The following is a 23,973-nucleotide window of genomic DNA, read 5'->3' as shown; positions in this document are numbered from 1 at the left end:
ATTTGCTCATTTTCTTTCTTTTCCTTCTCTTCTTTCTCTCTTTTCTTTTCTTTTCTTTCTTTTCTTTTCCTTCCTTCCTTTCTTCCCTTTCTCTCTCCCTCTCTTTTCTCTCTTTCTCTCCAAAGCAGTGGCTATGGCTTAGGGAAGAAAATAACCATCACATTTTATTTTTAGTATCTTTCTATGTTTCTTGGTCAGCTCCGGGTGGCCAGCCTACTGTGTTAACTGATGATGACACACAGCCCAGAGCTGTGGACCATGAAGCATGAACACCAGCCTCACTCCTGCCCTCTTCTTTCCTCCGTAGGTAAAGGCCGCTTCCAAATATGTGGATGTACCTGTGAGTATTCGAAAATTGTTTTTGTGGGGGTTTTTTGCTTTCATGAGAAATTTAATGGCACTGTTTTCATTAGTTGCTGACTTGAATCATCAGAAAGAGAGAAGTCAAGAATATTTCACGGTAAAACTTTTTTCAGATGAGGAGAGGGTATGGTTTCTTTCATCCAGAAGAAAGATCCTATTTGAGGGTAAACCCTGTTGCCTTTAATTTCATTTTCCTTGGTTTTTCTGATACAGTTCATTCTGTTATCATCCTGCCACCTCCCCTCTGCATGCGCACCTTGGGAGTAGCTGGGAGCTAGAAATTTGCACAAGGTTGCCAGTATTTTTTTTAAACAAATAAATTCTGAATTTGTTCATTTTGGGGTCAATTCTGCAATTGTCTTAAGGAAACCTTACAAAACTGCTTATAATTAGTGCAGACCTCATTAATGAAGAGAGCTCTCAAAGTTCACAGATAAAGCACTTGTGGTTGCCCAAAATTTACATTTAAATTGAGGTTAAGTACTACACATGAATGCTGGAGTGTGGGATTACCTGTGATAAGTCAGGATACATTTATAGACAGACTTTGCCCTGCCTATTAGCAAAATAAAATTGGAGAGATTTAAATATATTCCAATAAAGGGGAAAAGAAAATGATTCTGTTTCTCCATTTCTAACAAAAGAGGTGTGAGTCTATTATAAAATATTAAATTTAGAGAGCTTATCTCAACAGCCACCAAGGGTCTTGAACTGAACGTTTCTCATTCTGAACGTGGTTAAGTACCCTCCTTGTTCAAATACTTATTTGTTAAAATTTGTTTTTTTCTAAAAGGATTTATATTAACATTTAAATTCATTTCCCCAGGAAGCTAAGTGTGTAATGGTTTATTGGCTTATTTCTCAAAGGATGGCAAAATGGAAAATTGGAGTGAATTTAGCATTAGCATATATTTTGTTTGTTTAATGAAAGAATGTACAATCAATAATTATGCTTTGAATTTATATAATACTTCTCATCGAGGGACCTCAGACTCCTTCACGTAGATAGTCTTTATAATGGAGAAGAGAAAAAACTCTCATATAACTGCAGCAAGGAGAGGCATTAAGTAATTTCTTTTCCCAAGCCCCAAAGTATGAACTTTCAGCTCACAGGGAGCAAACTACTCAAATTCTCTGGGCCTGTTTCTCCATCCTTAAAATAGAGGTAATAATATCCAAGCCACGGGTTTGCTGTACAGATGAAATGACATGTGTATATGGGACTCTCAGCACCATACCTGACTCTCACTAGACATTTGGCAATAGGGGGCCCATGGGTGGGGGGAAAGGGGTGCCCACACTGTATTGCACAGCTGGGAGTAGGGATGGTAGCCCTGTCCTGTACTAGTCTTCAGCAGTAACAGAAATTGAAATTCCAGGCTCCCAACCCAAGGGTCTGGTGGCTGAAGTCGTTTTCTGTAGACCTCCAAGTGGAGGGGAGAGCTCACCAACGAGGTTTGAACAGATGCCCAGTAGGCAAGACCCAAATAGATGGAGAAACTTGGTCTGGCAATCATTACTATCAACTGAAATTATTGGGGAGGTCTAATTATTTGGGGGACATCAAAAAAAGTCAAATATCAGCAATTTTGTGTGGTACGACCTCATTCCTACAAACCAGTTTTAGATTTATTATAATTAAAAAAAAAAAAAAAAGGACTGTACCTCTACAGGAAAGGGAACAAAAATGCATTAGCAGAGTTTACACCCTCTAGGGAGACAGAAAAAAATGATGAAGCATGTTCCAATACGTGGTATATTTACCAGTCTGATATATGATACAATAATCATAATCGCAATTGCAACCAAATCCCATAAAGCATTCACTGCATGCTAAGTGCTATTCTAAGCATGTTACATTTAATTTCTACAACAGCCTCACTTTAAAGATGAGAAAATGGAGGCATAGCGTTGTTAACTTGCTCAGGGTCCCAGGGTTGGTAAGTGGCAGAGCTGAGAGTTAAACAATTCCCCTTAAACACGATGCCATCTGCAAGATGATTTTAGTATACAGACAAACATCTTTCTTAGGATAATTGAGTAGTTATCTAGTGAGTATTAGAAAAAATGTGGTTAGTACATCAAACCCATGATTTTACCAATCATTATGGCTAAGGACAAAGGTTAACTTTAAAATTAAGTTAACATGTATTTTTATACCAGTAGTATTATAGTGAGAATATTGTGTTTTAGTAAATAAGCAATTTTATAGAAAATAATAGTATGTAATACACTGTGTGTATATTGTTTACTTATCCTAAATAATAGTAATCATTGACTTCTCAAAACAACTATGTTGGGGGGGCAGGTAGTATGAAGAAATTGAGGCATAGGAAGGTTAATAGCATGCTCAAGATCACCTGGCTAGTAAGTCAGAGAGTGAGGATTTAAGTGCCAGCAGTTTGACTATGGAAGCTCTCTAGCGTAGCATTAGCTCTCACTCCACCATGGAGGGAATATTTACACCCTGGAAATTGGCAGGTGCTACACATCAAGGTTTGTTGTTTTGTTCTATTTCATTGTTTCTGTTCTCTGTTTTGAAGAGCCGGCGTCCCAGCACACCAGCTCCTATCACCTCTTAAATCAGTGGTCCTCACACCAGAATGGGGAGCATTAGTACTTGTTTTTTTGTTTTTTGTTTTTAAATTTGTGTTTGTTTTTGTCCTTTTTGAATAGAGATTTCCAGCCCCTAGTGTCCAGAGATTCTAGTGCAGTAGTTCGGGGGCGGGGGGCGGGGGGGTGGTGGTAGTGGTAACTTGGAAATCTTTTTCTAAACAGCTGATCTGTAGCACAAATTTGGGAACCAAGGGACAAATTTCAGTAACTCTGGACCTTGGCTACATCTTGGAAACACCTGGGGAGCTTTGACAAGTATTAGTGCTAGGTTGTCTGCCAAATTAAAACAATCTCTGGGGTGTGGGGTCTGGGCGTTAGTATTGTTTAAAACTCCCCAGGTCCTTCTCATTGGCAGCCATGTTTAACAATCATGGATAAAATCATCTCCTGAGTTGTTTCTGGCTCTGAAGTCTATAAGTTCATCTGTGTTGCCCTGTGAGGTTTTTGGCACATGGCTTATTAGTTCAGTTCCTTGTGAGGACTAGTAGTTAGTTACATTGGAGATTTGTCTCTTAATTATCCACACTACTGGAAAGAAGTGCTGTTACCAGTCATTCAAAACACTGCATAACCCCCAAAGCCTATCTCTTTGTCTTAGAGGTAATATTTGACCCTTTGGTATACATAGCAGATTTGCACTTCTAATTAGGGCTTGCTTAGGTGACTGAAAATGTAAATTTGTTTTCAAGCTCAGAAGTACCTGGTAGGGGCAATCTAGGATTAAAACGTCCTATTTGTCCTAAGCCACAGAGTGGCTTCTCATCCGACACACGTGGATGGAGTTAACTATACAGAGACTCCTTGCTTTGTGTCGTATATTTGCTAAAATCCACATCCTATCCCTTCAGCCTGCCGAAGCCACATTTAAAATAAACAGTGTGAGGTACTAAACGTCATCACCTGGAGTTTTTCCCCCCACTGTGTTCAGAGAGCAATATGGTATAAAGCTAATGTAGCTAATAACATCAGCTGTTTGCCGAGAATATTTTCCATCTATAAATGTATGTTAGCTTGTTTCTCTGGGAACAGTTTGTGTTTTCACCATTTTGTTTGGACCTTTCCTCAATGACAGAGGATCACCACGGTGACTCTGGCTTTCTCCAATAGTCACCTAGTGACCCTGTACCCACAGAGGAATCGGGACAGCTTGCCTCTGCCCTTGAGAGTCCCAGACCCCAGTGGTGGAGGAATCTAGGGGCTGGGGCTGTTGTTTGCTCAGGGCCTCAGGAAAAGTGATAGCACTGTTATCAACTCACTCATGTGTTTCAAACAATTACCCTCTTCCCCCTGCCTGGTCCACCAAAAGAGGGAGAATAAACTTGTCAGATCTGGTTGTAAAGCTGGGGAGAATGGAAGAAGGTTGTGGGAGGAGACCTAGGGACTTTATTATGAGAAAATCACGTATGTTGGCATGCAGGGACTTCGTCTTCTTTATTTGATGTTGGTTTCTCTGAAGCCCCTTTCTTCTTCCTGGTTCCAAAGTAGCTTCCAGAGATAGGTAAGGCTATGAAGTGATATAATATTGTGGGGCAGGGTGGGGAGGGGAATCATAGTGGCTCATGTTTGTATAGCAAATTTATGGCTTTTGAGGCATTTTGACATATGTTATTTTAACTGATGATCATAACAACCCCTGAAGGTAAGTAAGTTGGAGAGCCATTATTAATCCCATTGGACCCAGGAGAAATTTAAGTTATTTTTGCAAGTTACAGTTGGTGGGGGAATCTAATAAAAACTCACGTAGTGTGACCGAAGAGCTTACAAAAAAGAGGTGGGGAAATGGGCTTATTCATTCATGGGTTTGTGTATTCAGCACATATTTATTGAGCACCTACTGTTTGCCATGCCTCATTCCATGTGCTAAGGATACACTAGAAAATAGATCAAGTAGAACCCTTATTTCGTGGAGTCATGTTCTAATGAGAAGACAGACAAATAAGCAAATATATAGTACAATGTCAGATATTGATATGCATGATGAAGAAAAAACAGAGTCAAATGGTAGCAAACCGTGGAAATTTTTAACTCCATAGGTGAGATGAACCACACTGACTTTTTAAAATAAGTTTTTAAAACTTAAATGCCCCTTTGATGACAGTAAATTTTGTGGAAAGAGGAGTGGTGAATATAACTGTTATTGTAGGTTCCTAACATTGCAAGTTACTGATAGGTCTACTGAATTGAGCTTTGAATCTTAGCTCTAAGATGGCTGCATATGTCCAGGAAAAGGCCATATCTGCCTCAAGAATCACCAGGGAAGAAATGGAAACAGTACTAATAAGTTTCTCAAGTCCACCCAGGTAGGGGTCCCCATCCCTGCTGAGAATGCCCTTTGATGTGCGGCTCCAAGGGAGAGAAGGCGTGATGGGCCAGTTTAGAACTGAGATCTATCACTTACATCTCATTGGAGAACCTCTATTGTTTCGTATCATAAAGCTGTAACAATTATAGGACCATCACAGAACCTGCTCAATCCATTCGCTGAAAATTGCTTGAAAGTGTAACAGTTGACTACTGTGGCTTTGGATTGTCCTCATTGTTTTTCAAATTAATACCTTGTCATTGTTTCAGCAGGTGTTAAGAAATGTTACTAGCATCCCAGGGGCCAAGCATTGGCCCTTTCCTTGATAATTGTTTGCTTTGTATCACCAAAAAAAAAAAAAAAAAAAAAAAAAAAAAAAATACAGTCCTACTGTTTCCAAACCTTCCTCATTTTCACCCTGGAAATTACACAGAAGTGTTAACTAACTTCAATTTGCAGTGCCTGACAGTCACGTCTTGTAGAGAAATGATACTTTGTGATCTAAGGTAAATCACAGTAATGAAAACTAATCTTGTTTAGTTATTAGCAAACATACATGTCTACTGTGGAAATTTAAGGGGTTTGTGGCAGCTCTCCTGATGACCCATATTACAGTGTTTTAATAGGTTTCTTTGGAGATAACTTTGATTACGACATCTCAAGCAGTGTGTATTCCGAGTCCCTTTTTTTATTATTACTATTTTCTTACAGTAGATTATTTCCTAACTCTGGATGAACCACCTGCTTACCTTTCCAGAAAATCTAATTTATTTAAAAATCAAATCCTTCTTCCTCCCCACCTCCCACTTATTAAAATTTTGGACCCTAAGGCTGCACTGGGAAGCAAAGACAAATAAATGGTTGAACATCTCCTCTGAGTAAACCGATTAGGAAGTATTCACTACATGCTCAGGTTAAAGTATTCCTCCCACCGCCCCCTGCCACCGCCCAAAATGTGGCTTCGGTAGGAGGGAGTATACACCGAAATATAATTTCTTTACTTAGCATTTTCTCAATTTTTTAAAGAGGAAAAGAAGATCGAGGAAGGCTGTCACCTTTCCAATGTTATATTAAGGACAGACAGTGGAAGACAGAGTATGTTTGGGTATTCTTAAATGGGGATTTCAATCCAAAGAAAAGCCAGAGAATGTCTCTGGGTTATCCAGTGACAATTTATCCATTATGGTATATATGCCAGGAAAAAAAAATTAATTGTAGGAAAAATATCTATAAAACCCTGTAATCTTAACTCCTTTCTTAGCCAGGTTTGATTCCTGGAAAGAGGAGGAGGCTCAAATACCAGTTCTTACCAGTCCAGGCTGTGGATAGCTCTATGGTATATTGTGAATCGCTTCACATTCCAACAAAAGCAGTGTGGGGTGGGATGGGGTGGGGTGGGGAGACTAAGATGCATGAGTAATCAAGGAAGTCACTGTCTGAAAATTCCATTTTCATGTTTTGCTGTTTCTTTGCAGAAACCCGGGATGGACGTGGCCGATGCCTATGTGACTTTCGTCCGCCACTCTCAGGATGTCCTTCGTGATAAGGTCAATGAGGAGATGTATATAGAAAGGTTATTTGATGTAAGTAAATGCCTTCTCCTCCTTGCAGACCAAGGAGGAGACCCTCCAAAATGTGACAAAATAAGAGACAGGAGGATAAGTCACATTTTGAGAAAATGGATTGGTCCCAATTCAAGCAGTATCTTTTCCTTTCCCTCTGCCTTAGGCTCTTATCTGTCATGTGTCTGTTCCGAACCCACTCTGGTGTGGCTGTGTCTCAGTCCCAATCTGTGTGATACGTAGGACGGTGCACAGCCTCTCAGCAAGCAGCCTCGTTTCTGCACGAAGCTTGTGAGGCAGCTTCCTGTAACTGGCAAAGACCTCTCTTGGTCATGGTTCTCCTCCTTGCAATCTGGCCTTGCGTTAGGGAGGAGTTCTCGTCCAGGAGGCTGAGACCAGCTCCCTGTCCTGGGAGTGCTACCTCCCTCACCCCAGCCGTAGCTTGCAGATGTGGAGTAAGTGTGGCATTGTTATCCCTTCAAAGATGATTCCGTTTCTGGAAGATTGGAAATGCTTAGTTAGCCCTGGGTTTTGGCAAAGACTTGTGCTAGAGTTGCTCAGCCAGTGTTACTTGAAACTGGTGTGCCCCCTCCCCACTCACCCACTGGAAAACTGGGAAGAAAAAGCAGGGATACAGAGGAGGTACATCAGGCTGCCAGACCCAGACTGAACTTGAGAAAATGCAGATTTCTGAGGGTTAATAGTGGTTGAGCTATCTTATTTCCACTGTGACTACATCTGCACTTCCAAAGCAAGCCACTGAGGCAAAAAGAAAAAAAAGAAGGAATCTGCTTTGGTCTCAAACCACACGCCTCTCTCAGGCCAAAGCAGATGGGGTTGCCTAATTTAGCCAGATATTTTGCTTCAAGTTTCCACTGAATTTGCCAGTGTAGACCCGGCCAGAGTGCATGGAAGCTGACGTACTTGTCTCCGTGTGGCTCTAACTGTGCAGCCTACTTCTGTCTCGTGAAGCGTGAGCTCCTTCTGTCCAGGTTTTCGTATATTTTTAGTGCCAGCCCGAACATTAATGTTTTGGTCTACTATGGAATCCGTGTTTCTATATTTTTTCTGTGATTGTGTTCAGCAATTTACATTGAGTTTGTGTGTGTGTGTGTGTGTGTGTGTGTGTGTGTGTGTTTGTTCCATAGCTAAGTGAGCTCATTGTTGGCAGTGCCGCGGATTCTGCAGCTTCTGACTTTTATATGCTTTGTCTTCCAGCCCATTTGCTTTCCTCGTGTGTTGAAAAGGCGCCTTTCTTTTTTTCTTTTCCAATCATCCCCTTTCTGTGCTCACTATCGCTCTTTCGTCTGCATCACCTTTCCTCAAGAAAACCCTTCTTACTTTTTAATTCCCACCCGTCCTCTCTTGGATTAAAATGGAACTTATCTCTCATGTCAAATGTTTTATCACATTATATCAAGTGGCATGAATTAGAATCAAATAATCTTCCTGTGTACATCTTCTAGCATGACCCACATCCACTGAGAATGCCTCATACATACATAAAGCTCACCAGCGGGTTCTCCCCCTTCTCTGCATGCGTGCCTTTAGGAAAGTACCGAGCGTAGAATGACTGGGGCTTAGTCACCCATCCAATAGGCATTGAAAACAGAGACAGGCAGCACCCTCTGGTCTGCAGTTAGGAGTGTGGATACTCTGCCCATCTCTGCTGAATTCAATTCCAAACCACAAATTTTCAAGAAGCCTGTGGATTGTTCTTTTCAATGCCTAGGTTGCCTTTTTTTCCCCTTGATCAGTATCTTCTGATTCTCAGTTTTGTGTGGACCCCCTCCCGTGCGTGCGCGTGTGTGTTTATGTGTGTGTGTATGTGTGCGCACGCACCTGCGTTCCTGTGCGAGCCCATGTGCACACACCCTGGTGTTCTCTGAAACTTTAAAACCTCTTGTACTGAATTTGGTGTTTAATCTGTAGCTTAGCCTGTCACTGCATCACAGATAACCCACCCTTCCCTCTTTCTTTTTTCCCAATTAAAATTATAAAGGGGAAAAATTTTTTTTTAAGGTAACCTTGTTGAAGGCAGCAAGGTCAATGGTCCTCTTCAGTGGCTTTTTAATTTTATTTTAGTTTTTAACTTTTTATTTTATTTTTAATTTTTTAATTTTATTTTTCAGTATTCCAAGATTCATTGTTTATGCGCCACACCCAGTGCTCCATGCAATACGTGCCCTCCTTAATACCCACCACCAGGCTCACCCATCTCCCTACTCACCTCCCCCCCCAAAAAGCTCACTTTGTTTCTCAGAGTCCACAGTCTCTCATCTTTGTCTCCCCCTCTGACTTACCCCAATTCACTTTTCCTTTCCTTCTCCTAAAGTCCTCCATGTTATTCCTTATGCTCCACAAGTAAGTGAAACCTTATGATAATTGACTTTCTCTGGCTTTTTTAAAGGGAGAGTACAACTGAATTGTTATTAAAAAAGTAAGAGTAGAGCCTTGGCTAGCACAGGTAGTAAGACTAGACTTGCCGGACCAGGAAAGAACACAGTCAAATTCAAGCCCTCAAACTTTTAGTGCGAATTAGTAATGAAAAGACATATTTATTAAGCAAATTGAGTTTAGGGTCATTCAAGAACTCACAAGTATTTCTAGCCCCTTGTTGAATTGCACTGACCAGCATAAAATGACATCAGCAACTCTGTGAGGATCCTCACAGTTTATTCTTATATTGTCCTAATTATGTTTCCTGAGGGAGTCTTAGGTAAACTCCCCAGAGTATCTGATTTTAAAGACTGCACCGTTACGTTACTCTCTTTCACTGAACCTCACTCCTGCCTCTGTGGAAAAAATCTTTTTTAGTAGCTTTTATGGAGTGAATGAATTTCTTGCCATTTACTTTCTTACTTTCCAAATAACCTGCTCCCCTAATTTACGGACTATTGGTGCTAGGCAACCTAAGTGATGGAGCGCAGAAAAAGTTATTGAATCTGTCATGGATTTAAACATTTAAAACATTTGTCATTTGAGAAACCCAGAGCTTCTCAAAAGCTTCATTACCATGCAGCCTCGGCAATTTAATTCAGGACTTACTGTTTTTCTATAATCTAGCAGCAACACATCAGATTACCAACATGTTTGATTATTTGCGGCTTCTGTTTCCTCAAGCATGGGGTTTATTTCTTTGCATATATGCTCTGCAAGGCTCTTGTGTCCCCCGAGCTAAACAAGGGGATGGACTATTAAGGCAGAAGGATCTGTGAGACTGGCCACCCTCAATTTCTTGCCACAGTGAACTTATTCTTTCAACTCCGCTCCTTAGCGATGGTGGTCCTAGGGCCTGTTTCTAAACAATTGGCAGAAATCTATTGAGAAAAACTTGTTGATCTGAGAGGGTTCTCTTCCAAATTTGTTGCATTTTGATAAATGGCAAAAATGAATAATAGAAAATTAGCATTCTGAATGAGGAAAAAATATATATCTGAGATTGTTTGCTATTTGGGGGTTGTTGATTCTGACTATTGTGTCAGTCACTGGTTTTTAGTTCCTGCTGGCATCTGTCAGTCAGAGGCATATTCTCCGAATTCCCGTTGTGTTTTCAGCTGTGTTTCAAAGTGTCCGTTTTATTTACCTGATATGTCCTTCCAGTTCTTGCTATTCAGTTTTGTTTCCCCGTCTGTCCCTCCCCCCACCTTTTTTTTTTTTGCATTTTTTTTTTTTTTTGTGCTTTGTAGAAAAGGCTGGATGGCATCAGCGTGTGTCTGTATCTGAGAATATTTGGACTAATAGCTGGTCATTTAATGAGCGCACTGCCCATTCTCACCAGGCCCCTCTCCTGCGGCTCCCTCTGATATAGCTTTCTCTCTGCCTTGTCATTGTACTTTTGGCTGGAATTGGGTGCTTGTGGGAGATTATCGGCATAGCATTTGGGGCTCTATATTTAATGTTCTGCATTTTTATCTATTTTATTATGTAACTTAAGAGCAGCTTTCCAAATTCATCTTCACCAACACTTTTTTTTAAAAAACAGGCATTCTCTAGGTTTATTGAAACAAGACGGTCAGACAGAAGGTTGCCTAACCAGGTCTTTCTGATGCAGTGAAAGTTTCCCTGTGTGTTAATTACTGATTTACACTGTTCCTCTGTAAAATACTATCAACTTTTTTAGTCATGTACCTAAGATACAGCTAACCAGTCTAAAATTAAGGGCTGATTGGAAAAGAATTCTCCCAACTGCCTACCCTGGTATTTCAAATGTGAAGCTGTACATTTCATCTGCATTTTTGTATATCTTTTTCTAAAAATATGACCTACCATTGTGAACTAGTTTCAGTTGCTGCAAAATAACCACTTAAGATATTTCAAAACAAAAGGTTTGGAGATTTCAAGCAAGGGAATAATGCAATATGTACAATAACCATGATTATGTTGATATAAAATTATATGAAAGATGCCGAATTTTTAAAGGCAAATTGGATTGCTGTCAGACTCAGGTGGAGGCTTGGCCCCCTGGAAAGTTATTGCTGACTTTTAAAGAAAATACAAAACCTAGACATGAAATAATCTCCATGTTCCTAAAGCAGGTGCTGAGGAGGAAAGCACAAACCCAAGAAATAGCTTGAAGACCGTGATTTAAAGCTTGAGTGTCCATAAATCATGCAGATGGCTCCCCCCCCTTCCTCTGGTGATTAATTCAATATCTTCCCCAAAACAAAAACATGCTTTTTGAAATTAGAGATCAGATCATCAAGAGAAGCACCTAAGATTTCAAGGTCTAAACAAAAATTAATTTATTTTCTTTACTCCTTGTACTTCTTCAAGACACAGACTGAGAAGAAAATCAGGATTAAAAGAGATGTGCTTAGGGTGAATTCATCTGCTTAAACCTCACAGGCTCGGAGATGAGTGATTAAAAAGCCATCTCGAACTTGGATGGAATCCACGTTGGTGGTAATGCCCGATCTGCACTAGTGTTCCTCAGGCCCCGAGTCGTTGTGAACCAGACCCCGGGAACATTTGACTGGAGATGATACATGGATTATATAGGTCAATTATACACTTAATCTGCCTTCTGGAGGATTAAGTATTTGCAGATTGACTCTGCCTTTGGCTTCTCCGTGGCAGTTATCAGATCAGGAAAGGGCCCCTTACCAAACCCGCCCCGTAAGCACTTAATCAGGCAATGCGGTCAGGTTCGGATGGGGCTGCTGCTCTGTGTTCTTTGCCTTGCACAGATTTTAATTTGCTGTTCCATTATCAAATCGGGTATTTGTCCACTTTATGTGTCAGCACAATAATTGAGTGTGAATATTTCCCATTAAAGGGGTAATTTGAAAAATGAAACCTTTGCCTACTAAAATGTATTTGCTATATTTATATATGAAGCCACAGATAACCTTATTTCAATAACCTTATTAAATTACAAAAGCACGATGCATGCAAGCATATATCAATCCAACCAGGAGTCCCCCTGCTCGAGGAAGTAAATGCTGAATAGGCTACCAGGAAGCATTATGTTCTTCTGTTATGTCTGTAAGGTGTATCGCCAGCTGTCCAGGTGAAGGAAACTAGTCCCAAAAGTACGATGTGGGGAGAGGTGCACGAGACTCACCAGTATAACAGGTTGTGTTTCCGGGGGGTGCTGATTTAAGAAAATCAAGGCATGCGGCATCTGGCCACTGAGATAGTGAGTTCTCTCCTCTACGAGCAATAAGCAGATGTGAGTGCCCCGATGGGAGCTATGGCGTAGTGATCACGGGCCTTGCTGCGGAGCCTTCAGACCTCACCCCGAGCCTTACAAGCTGATTGACCTTCCACAAGGTATTTAATCTCTCAAAGCTTCAGCCGGTTCATCTATGTAACAGAGATGATAGTAAGCAGAACCTCCTCGTGGAGTTGTTACAGGGTGAAATGCTGCGCACAGCTGCAAGCATCGGGCTCCGGGCGAGTGCTTGGTAAGTGTTAGCCGCCGCCACCATCATCATCACCACACTGCCGTTGTCATCGTCATCCCTGAAACAGACGTGCTTTTCCCACACCTCCTCTTTTCTTGTTGAACGGAGTTCGTATCCGTCTAAGGTGCTGTAAGAGTCTTGCTGTCACTTTAAGATGCTTAACCCCAGACTTGCGGAGCACTGTTTGATAGACAGGAGACTGGTACCTTTTTACTTTTGGTAGAACATCGCTCTGAAACAGGCAGAATAACAACTGGGGCTTTGGAGTGAGCCAGATGGGAGTAGGAATCCTGGTTTTGCCATTGCTGAGCTGACCTCAGGTGAATTATTTAGCCTCTCTAGACCTCAGTTTCCCCAGCTGTAAATAAACTGACTTCTTACCATAATTGTGAGGACTAAGTACTGTAATGGCTGTAGACTGACGTCGTCAACAATTCAAGAAGCATTTGGTCAGCCACATTCTCATCTCGTAGAATTATTTGTTACCGCAAGTGATTTTGAATTGACCCAGCCCTACCCCTTAAACAAAACTATAGTGCCTTGGCACATTAATTGCATTTGCGTTTCTGAATGTGAGGAGTTTTTTAGGGCATGCAGGAATGGCTAATACCTTTTATTATTACAGATGCAATAAATGGGCATTGTAGACATTTTAAAAATACAGCTAAGCGGGTGTACCTGGGTGGCTCAGTACGTTAAGCGTCTGACTCTTGATTTCGGTTCAGGTCATGATCCTGGGGTCATGAGATGGAGCATCATGCTTAAGATTCTCTCTCTCTCTCTTCCTCTGCCCCTCCCCCACTCCCTCGCATGCACTCTCTCTCTCTCTCTTTAAAAAAAAAAAAAAAATACAACAGAGCAAAAATAAGAAAATGTTATGTCCCCAGCACCCAGAGATTATTACTTGAGTATTTATTCTGCAGGATCTCTTTTTATGTGCTTATATACATTATGTATTTTTTAACAAATTAAGTAGAAATTGCTTTTTTAAGCTAATGATTTCCATTTTCTATGTCAGTAAATGTTCATCTAATGCAGTATCTATATTGAGGATCCCCCACTTGTCCCCCAGATATTCTTGCCATCTAGTTTGTGCAAACCAGGGCCACGTATCACATCTGGTGGTGATACTCTTTAAACTTCTTTCTACCAGCACGGGCCCTTTCTTCACGATCCTGAGTTGTTAAAGGGACCGCCGTGCCAATTGTTCTAGAGACTGGAGGAGTTTATTACCAGCTAAACATAGAACTGATTTGAGGAGGAAAAAAAAATCTAGCTGAATTCAACCAAGTAGTTCTTTTAGACATAATTAGTATCTCAGCATAATTCAACCAGGGATTTTTTTAAGCCGTTCTTTGTATGTACAGAGAATTTTTGAAGCTGGCTCTAAAAAACAAAAACAAAAGCAGTTAAACTAAAAAAAAAAAAAAAAAAAAGAAAATCCATGGAGGCTAGGGTACACATTGGCTCTGTGAAGAGCTACAGGGATTTTATTTGATGTTTTAAGGCACAGATAGGTGAGCGTGGATGGGTAAAACTGGGGTCCACAGTCCACTGCTTCTTGTGTCTCTGTGACTTCTGTGGTGAAATCTCAAACTAGTAATTCACATATGTATCTCTAGACCATTAGGAGGTTTGCTTTGTTAATTCTGCTAGGATTTTCCCTGAGGTTATCAATCTGAAATTAACTCCTCCAAATCAGTCAGAAGCTGAGTTTTCAGTACTCTTCAGATCAAATTTTAATTGAACTCTGACGTTGTCCTTATCATCTTCATTTATGAGGCTAAAGCACATATACTCCAGCCTATAAGGACATCCTTTTGAGTCTGTGTGATTATATATGTTGGAACGGAAAATAAATCTGAAACATAACAGGGAAACAGTTAGGAAAGAAGAAACAATTTATTTTTTTTCCACCTAGTTTTGAACTGCAAAATAAATTCTGACTGTTAAGCCATGTCCTCAGCCACGCATTAGAGCTGTTGAGTGTCATTTCTCAAGAAGGTTATGGACACAGAGTCAGAGGGAAATGAGAAGTAGAGGGCCTCTCCCTCCCACCTTGATTTGCAGCATTATTACATTACCAGATACAGAGCACTTGCACCCACACACATGTGCGCATACACACACACACACACACACACACGCACTCACGCACAATTAGGGTTTGAATTCTTGGAAGTGAAACTCAGACCCAAGACTTTTCCAAGTGGAAATTCTAAGACCATCCAAGTTCATCCTCATGACTTTGCTCCTCCAGTGCCCCTCAAAGACCCAATGTCTTCTAGATTTTCCTACTTCCCCCACCATCTAAATCCGCAGATTTATTATTTCTTCCTCTGTTAAGATGAGGAAGACTTAGTGCTGCCTTTGTTGGGATATTTGCAATTTTAACAAAATATTGAGCCAAAAGAATAAAGCACTAACAGTAGAAGTTTTTGATCTTTGGTAAGACAGAAAGCAAGCTCTATTAGGATGGGAGTGGGTGGACAGAAGTGTTTTGATGCCTCTGATGCCCTATTGCAATGAATCTTATATTCGGATATGAATCCTCTCTTGCCATGGCCTTCAGAATAACAAGCAAATGATAACAATTCATTATTTTTCTTGGAGTCTTAGATATAGAAACACATTTCTATTCCATGCAGACATGGGAACGTGTCTCCCCTTGCCTGCTTTGAGGTTTCAGCAATCCCAAGTGCAAAGAAGGGGCATTAATAGATTTGGATTATTTGGATTAATTGTGTCAAATGGATTATTACTATCCAAAAGTAATTGCTTATGTTTTTGTTAGTCTTACCCTTACAGCTTTATATTTCAGTCACATGTCTTCAAGTAGTTCATTTCTAATCTAGCTGCTTCCTAAAGCCATTCATAGAAATAGGTCTCATTGACTTTTCGGCAAAGCTTATATAAAACCAGTCTTGAATTTTCTCTGGAGCCTGTGTGCAGGGAAGAGTTTTGCTAAGTGTCTTTATCAGAACAGCTTTCTCTGTTCCAGGAGACATTTGGTGAATACACTTAATTTGTTTTCTTTTCCAGAGAAGAATGTTCCAAAAATCATTCTAAGAAGCTAGGCTGATTGCTCTGTTACATTAAGGTCACAGTAGCCTTGCTAACATGACCAACACAATACTTGTGTGTCTTAGAAACGTTTTTTCCCCCCCCTATGGCAGACTATGGCATGGAGGCAGTAAGCAACAGACTTACATACACCACACATGTGCATGCATGCGGACACACACACACAAACACACAGAGTAGCCAAGGCACATTTTGTGAAACAAATATTACCACATTGCATCATAAGATATGGATGTACGAAATCCTTAAATACTACCCATTAATTAACCAACTATTTTTCTCCTTACCAGGCTTTATAGAGGCTACCCTCAAAAGGTTTCACTGGCACTCAATACCCAGAGTCCTAGCACTTGTTCTAATATATATATATACATATATATATATACTTTAATGAATGAATTTAAAATGTTATCTAGGTTCTTGTTCTTCAAAGTGTGGGGCATGGACCTTCAGCATCAGCCTCACCTGGGAGTTTATAAGCGGTGCAGAATTGCAGCCCTAACCCCAGCCCAAAGGAAACTGAATCTGCATTTTAGCAAGATCCTCTGTGGATTCAAATGCACGTTAAAGTCTGAGAAGTCCTGGGGAAGATCGGTGCCTTTCTACCTTATTTGTTCACGATTCACAGTAAGAAATATTGCAACCCAGTTATGTATACACATATACACCTGTAGTTTCTGAAACAATATTTATTGCTGTGTGATGCAGTCTGACATTTCCTATTACATCTTTCAGAATTTTGGGTGGTAACCAATAAAATTATTTTATCACACACTAATAGGTCACAACCCTCAATTTTGAAAACACACCTAGAACCAAGTTTCTCACCCTTGGCACTAGTGACATTTTCAGGCAAGTATTCTCCATTGTGGGGTGCTAGTCTGTGAACTGAAGAATGTTTCTGCCCACTAGATGCCAGCAGCACCCCCCTCTCAGTTGTAATGACCAAAAATGTCTCCAGATTTGGCCAAATGTTCGGGAAGGGGGGGTGGAGGCTAGGGAGCAGGAGGGGCATCACCGCTATTTGACAGCCACTTATCTGGATAAACCAGAAAAGAAATGAATGCCCGACATGTACAGGGAAGCCTACCTCTCTGCATGTCGGATGTCCCTCTTCCACCACCGCCACCACACACACAGTGAATATGTTATAGTAACAGCAACAACAAAGTGTCCATTTGTCAACCAGGGAGTTTGCTTGGGAGCTGGGCCAGTCTCAGCAATAGGTTACGTTTGGGGGCTTCATGCAACTACAGTAAAAACTCTGAGTAATCCACAACTCTGTACCTCTCCCCCTGTTTCCCCCAGAATAATCCACTCAGAGTTGGCGGAAGGATCTGGAGCAGTGTATTAGATCAGCAGTACTGATTCCCGCTTTGGCCTCCCTAATTGCTTTTCTTTTTCTTTTCTTTTCTTCTTATAATTCTACCCAGACCTTGGTTTAAAAAAAAAAAAAAAAAAAGTCATTTCTTCCACCAGGTGGCTACAAGTTATTTTTGTGTGTCCAAAAACCTGAAAAGAAGGCTCAACTTGAATAGTTCATTCATTCCAAATTCCCAAATGAGAAGAAAACCGTTAATAGCTTCTTGTTCTTCTGTTAAACTCCTGCCAAGTGAATAAAAATCCAGTTAATAGAGTCTAGATGAATATTCCCATATCAGAAGGCTTCTAGTGCTAGTATCACTTGGCATATTGGCTTCCCTTGACTGCCTTTGGCAAATTTTTTTACTCTAACCATCCATACAAACCAACAAACCTCCAGGTCCTGCCCAGGATGGGAATACTATTAATTACCATCCAGGATATAAAAGCCCCTCTCATTTTTTGTGTAAGAAGAATTAAAAAAAAAAAAGATATGTGAAGTAAGATAAGTTAAATTCATAAGTTTTCTCATGAAATTCTGGAGATCACTTTTGAAGAAAGGTAACCATCCCTCCTTTTTGTCCACAGAATTCATTATTTGGTCTAGAAAACTCTCCCATTAAAAGAAAAAAAAACATTACTAGGTGTCTAACCAGTTTTGGGGAGAACGATGCAGTGGCACTCATTCACAGGTGATTTTGCCCCACAGAGAACATTCAGCATTTTCTGGAGATATTTTGCTCTCCCAGATGGGAAGGTGCTACTAGCCTCAAGTGGGAAGAGGGGAGGGGTGCTTCTAAACATCCTACCATGCCCAGGACAATCCCACACAGCACAGAAGCTTCCAACTCAAAATGCCAGTAATGTGAAGGTTAATAGATACTGCCCTAGGTGATACCTGCCTCCCACACAGATCCTCTGTTTTTTAATAACATGGGCTGTGTGAGTTTAAATTTTGCTATACATCATGAGCAGGATCTGTGAGCCATTTTCAAGAATACTTGGCAGATATCTCAGAAACTAGACTCAAAAGTCCGTTTCATGGGGCGCCTGGCTGGCTTAGAAGAGTGTGCTACTCTCAACCAGGGGTCATGAGTAAGAGCCCCATGTTGGATGTAGAGATTACTAAAAGTAAATCAATTTTAAAAATCCTTTCACAAGATTCAACCAAGGATCTAAACAATAAAAGCTAAGAAATTCTTAACATTTACCTTTCTCAGCTTGACCTTAACACTTACCCACATATAGTTCCCAGGGAGCTCCCGTACGTTTGTGAAAATTCCCATTTTGTCAGTTACAATGAACCACAACAGCTTCTTTCTATTGGAAGGTGTCCCTTGAGTTTTTAAGGGACTGGCTCTCATCTATCAGGCAGACCTTCAGAGCATAGGCTTTGTGCTAAAACATGCCCAAGCTCAGTGTCTGGGTCTGCCACTTACTAGTTGTGTGATTTGGGGTAATTTACTTAACCTCACCAAACCTCAATTCCCTCTTCTGTAAAACTGAAGATAAAAATAGTACCTGGCTCTTTGGATTAAGAGGACTGAAAGAGACAATGCCTACAAAGCATAAACCAGTCTTGGCACATGGAAATTTCTCCATAAACATCTCTTTTTGTTGTTCTCTCCATCAGTTAGTGGTGCTAATATAAAAACCAAGGCACACCTTTGCCTAATGCTAAGGTAGGCTTTGTAGCAGAGAGAAAAGTAGTGATACATTCCATGCCAACAGGATTATTAAAAGTCAGAGATGAAAAGCTCAGAGAATGTGATGGCAAGTCACAAAGACCCTCGTTGAGCTGCCAGATCCCTAAAGAAAATGAACTTTAAAGTAGAGCAAGATCCCAATGGGATGGGGCCTCAGAGGAGGCAGCATTGAGCTGGATCTAGATGCCTAAGATTTGGGAAGGAGAAAGAGAGAGGATTCTATGCTCAGGCACAGGGAGGATGACGTTAATGCATCCTCTGGGAGCTTTCCTGACTTACCCACACAATGTCTTCATTAGCCTTAGAGCTTCTTTTTGGAGAGGTTATTTCAGAATTTACAGAAAGGCTGGCTTCACCCAGCTTGCAATGACTCCAATCCAGATATTTGCTTTGTAGGCATTGGCCATTCCATCCCCTTAAAAGCTAAATTCTTTTTATATTAATATGAGTTTTTCTGTTTTTTTAAATATATGCTTCTTAACATGGGATATACATCAGAATTATGTATTTTTTTTAATTTTTAAAATGTACTCACCCCAACTGTATACCAAAAATTCTGAGTTAGTAGATCAAAGATAGGGCTCAGGCATCTGTTTTGTTTTTGGTGGTTTTTTTTTTTTTTAAGTCCAAGGATTTAATCTGATCAAGAACCGTTGATTTAAAGCAGTGATTCTCCACTGTGGGTGATTTTGTCACCCAGGGTACATTCAGAAATGGCTAAAGATGCTTTTGAATACCACTTCTTGGGTGGGAGGCAGATGTGACTGACCTCTAATGGATAGATGGTAAACATTCTCCACTGTAAGGACAGCTCCCCCACTGCAAAGAATTTTCTGGCCCCAAATGTGGATAGTAGTAAGGTTGATGAATCCTGATGTAGGAGATAAAAGACTGAAAGATGTGTTTATATCTATTATTGCTATCAATACCTTTTCTATTTTGTATTCTATGAAACAAATTCACAGCCTTTAAAAAAAAAAAAATTTCTATAGCAACAGTACACAGAGATATCCATTTATAAAACAAGAACCTAAGGTCCAGAAACTACTTGACCAGGACCTCAAGACTCCAAGGGCCCCAACTCCTGAAATAATGGCTTTTCCATCCCCAGCCTCTGCGAGCAGTGAGATTGTCTCTCTCATTGACCATGGCATCCCCAGTGTGTGGCATATGTAGGCCCTCAAGACTCTTTGCTAAATAGGTATTGGTGAATCCCCAGTCCCCATGTGTTATCTTCTGTCCCTTGTCAGGGACATTTTCTGTTTCCAATTCTAAATTTAAAAATATTTATCAAGGTGATTAAGTATCTCACTCTGAATGTTTATGCTTTTCACCTGATTTTTCCAGAAGCTTTGGGATATAATATTCTGGTTAATTTAATTAGGAATGAATGGTTTGGGCCCACTTGATTTTTTTGGTTAATTTGAAGATTCATTGGAACACCATTTCTGTTTCTAAACAATTTGTAAAATTTAAAACAATTTGTAAAATGTCTTAGTTTCATTTTCTGCTTTTTTTTTTAAAACAGAGTGTAAATCTCTTGGTCAAGATCTTTCAGGGTTCTGGTTTTACTTAATCCCAAGGGTCACTCTCCAATCATGAAAATGTAAAATGAGTGAATTATCCAGGCTTGCATCACTAAGAACTTCCCAGACTCTAAATACAGTGCTCTTTCTGCCATACTCCATGCCTTAGGAAGAGGGAGCTGAAATGTTTATTAGCCCAAAGCACATCTGAAAGCTGCTCTCTTGATTTGATCCCAAAGAGGACTTTTATGGGGAGGAGAAAGGGAAACTTTCTCCTAAAAGGGAAATGCAAACAAGGGTAACAATTCCAATTAGTTGAAGGTGTCAATAAATGGCTGTTTAATAACAACAGTGATAAATTATTTAGAATTTCTTCTATGTACATTTCCCATCTTAAAGCTCTGGGGGCTGATGAGAACCAGTATTCATTGGGTACTCTCTATGTGCCCGGCAGGATTCTAGATACTCAAATGTAATAATAATACACATAATTCTCATAACTTCCTTGGGAAGTAGGTTTTTACAGATAAAGAAGTTGGGTCAGTGAAAGGTAAATTGACTTCACTTATTTCAGAAGCCCGGGAAGTGACCCATTCTAGATCAAACCCCTGTCTTTTCAATGCAGAGTAGACTCCTAACTGTAATATCTTAGGGTTAAAAAAAAAAAACAAAACCCTGCAGACTCAATTCTGTGCCCCCAAAGTCCCACTTCACTGAGAGCTCTGCATCCCAAATTCCTCTTCTGAGGGGTTCGTATAAGAAAACCCCTATTTCCTTGCACAGTACCAAGGCAGAAATTGCAATTTCCTGACTCCTGGTACAAGGTGGCTTATTAGTCATGGCTTGTCCACTCACAATGAGGGGAGTTGCATAGCTAATCAGGCAGATCCCCTAATAAACATTCAACTCTGCCAGGGCAGGCATCCTCCTGAACGTGAGGACAGTGTCACAGAGCTTGAGTTCCCTGAACACCAGCAGAACCTAGACCTAAAGGTGATAGATCCCAGGAAGTGCTACTGTACCCACTTCAGGGTAAAACCCCATCCTCAGCAGAGAGGGACCACAGCACAGTGGGGAACCTTGCATACCATATGTGCTGTAAAAACCCCTTCTACCCAGGCCCAACTGAGGGCTAGGTTTTGACTTTCAGTCTATATCTCCCTCTGTGTTCCGTCTAAGATCTTTCATCCCATAAGAATAAAGTTTTGTGGTATATTTGAGGTAGAAGGAATGATGGTAACACAATACCATTACATCCCAGACAGTTGATAAATGGTTTAGGGTAGCAGCTTAAGTTCCTTAAGCAAAGCTTGACACAGTGGTATTATTAGACAACAATGCCCAAGACTTTCCTGCAAGGCCTGTTGACTCTTTTTTAATCTACCCACATAGCTAAGTTTTCAATGGCACTATGAGGTTTTACAGATCAGCAGTGCCATACAGGAGGGGAAAAGTAATCCAGAATTATAGAATAACATGATTATACAATCTGTTCATAATACAAATGCAGTTGCAACTAAATCATTACATGGTTATTATCCAGTAATGCCTCAAGTGTCAGCAATGTGAAAATTTGTGATCAGGTATCACGTAAGTCCTTCCTTGATTTATTTCCAGCCAAAGCTTACAATAAACAATGTGACAAGTGATGACAGAGGGAGGGAGGGAGGGGGAGGGAAGGATAGAAGGAAGGAAGGGAGGGAGGGAAGGAGAGTAAGAATGAAGGAGGAAAGGAAGGGGGAAGGGAGAAAGGAGGAAGGGAAAGGGGGAGGGAAGGAAGGAAGGAGAGAGTGAGCCAGAGTTGTTTTTTTTCATCTTGAAGCTTTAAAGAGCTTACCAGAGAGATCGTCAGCTGTTAGCCAATCCTTGAAAGTGGCAAATCCCTTGGCCAGTGGAAAGTGGTCTCTGCATTGTTTCTAAAGAGTTTGTTTATTCAAAATATGTCTGCTTTTGGCATTCAGTTTCCAAGTGAGTGGGGGCTCAGGGGTATTGGTCGAGGTCAGCTCTGTGCACTGGTTAATGAAGCTGGCTCCTGCCTGTGGCTTCTGAACACCACCAAATAGTGGAGACCGAGGCACAGGGGACAGGGACGCGGATGTGAGGGAATTCTTTTAAAGGCTCCCCACTTGGCTTACACAGAATTAGAGAAGTGGAGGCCTGTTTGCATTTGTTGGTGTACATTAGAAATGAATTTGGGCATTCAGCTTAAAGAACTCACTAACGGCAAGATGCACAAAGAAATGCTATTATGTATTTAGCACAGTCTTTGTAAGCTTGGCCAGGCAAGGGGGTTTATCAAAAGAAATATGTAAATAACACAACCTGCTTTACAAAAGAAAAGAGAACAAAATTAATCCAAGACATCCATGGCATAATACTATTTTCTGCCCTCAGCTTTTCTTTTTATAACTTGAGACATGCAGCCTAACAGTTCAGCACAAACAATAGCACACTCAAAGAAGGGGAGAAAAAAAAACCACCCAGACCTGGGGCATCCCCTCAGTCCTTAGGAAAGAATTCCAAAGGAGTCTTCAGCCTCACACACAATATTATTATTAAATCTAACACGATCATAGCCAAATCGTTGGCTTGGGCACAATCCCCCCCTTCCCCCTCCTTTTTGGGGAAAAAGGGGGAAGTGTTGGGAGGGGTGGGGGAACCAAGCCAATCAAAGTTAAAATAAAGTCTCTTTCTAGCAAGACTACTGTCTATAACATGTTGTTCCTTATAGAAAGTGGGATATGGTGGCATTTGCTTGATTAACTTGCTCGACAAAAGTGACAGCTGCTGTGGGTGCATGCGGATAAGCTACACGGCGCAGTTCCGCCTTTGTACATCTGTCAGCAAAAAGGGAAGAATAAAGAGTGAAAAGAGACAAATTGGTCCCAAAAGACACTCCATTCAACTTAGGAGGTTTGCCCCATTCAGGCGCTCGCTGTACGCCTCAAGTACTGAGAGCTTATTCAATTTCATTCACTCTTTCGAATGAACCCACAAGTGTTTAATTTCTTATTCTGTCGCCTCAAAAAGGTGGGGGGAGGTGGGGAAGGAGGGGGAGGGCACCTTGGGGATGGGAAGCATTAATGGCAAGGCAGGGTGATCCAGGCCCACACATTAACTCATGGCTAATTTAGGGTTTAACTCTATGTGCTCAGGCCCTGGACCCATCTGAATATTTTAGTGGGAGGCCTAACGCAGACATCTTATCTCCCGACTGGTGGACCCAAAACTGTCTAGATATCAAGGGCAGCCAGCGAGGTCGAGTGTGCATCTTGTGTAAGGACAGTGGCCTGAGGTTTATGCTTTTTCCAGAGATGGGGTGGCAGGCTCCCCGGGATAAGGTTTGGGTAAGTGATCTGGCAAATGTGGGGGTTTTTTTCCCTCCCAGAAAGAGAAAAAAAAAATTAGAGTCACACGCAGTGCGAAGTAGTAAGAGGGGAATATGGTTTCCAGAGATTAAAAATAAAGCAAGAGGAAAGGGCGCCATTGGGAAGCAGAGCCCAGCTGCACATGGGGAAAACACATGTTAACTTTTAAAAAGCC

The 23,973-nt window shown here is 40.9% G+C and overlaps 1 protein-coding gene across 4 annotated transcripts in view; it reads left to right on the top strand.

The window, feature by feature from the left end:
• LOC111144071 (calcium dependent secretion activator) overlaps positions 1-23,973 on the top strand; it is a 469,442-nt gene that overhangs the window by 423,498 nt on the left and 21,971 nt on the right. For all 4 annotated transcript variants that reach the window (XM_022498167.1, XM_022498166.1, XM_022498164.1 and 1 more), the window contains 2 exons: positions 308-340; positions 6,757-6,864. In XM_022498167.1, coding sequence (XP_022353875.1) covers positions 308-340; positions 6,757-6,864 — 141 coding nt within the window. The remainder of the gene's footprint in view (positions 1-307; positions 341-6,756; positions 6,865-23,973) is intronic.

The sequence above is a fragment of the Enhydra lutris genome, unplaced genomic scaffold (assembly GCF_002288905.1).
Source record: "Enhydra lutris kenyoni isolate GAN:26980312 unplaced genomic scaffold, ASM228890v2 scaffoldscaffold10, whole genome shotgun sequence".
NCBI lineage: Eukaryota > Metazoa > Chordata > Mammalia > Carnivora > Mustelidae > Enhydra > Enhydra lutris.
The sequence above is the reverse complement of the archived record's forward strand: the minus strand, read 5'-3'. Positions and strand labels throughout refer to the sequence as shown.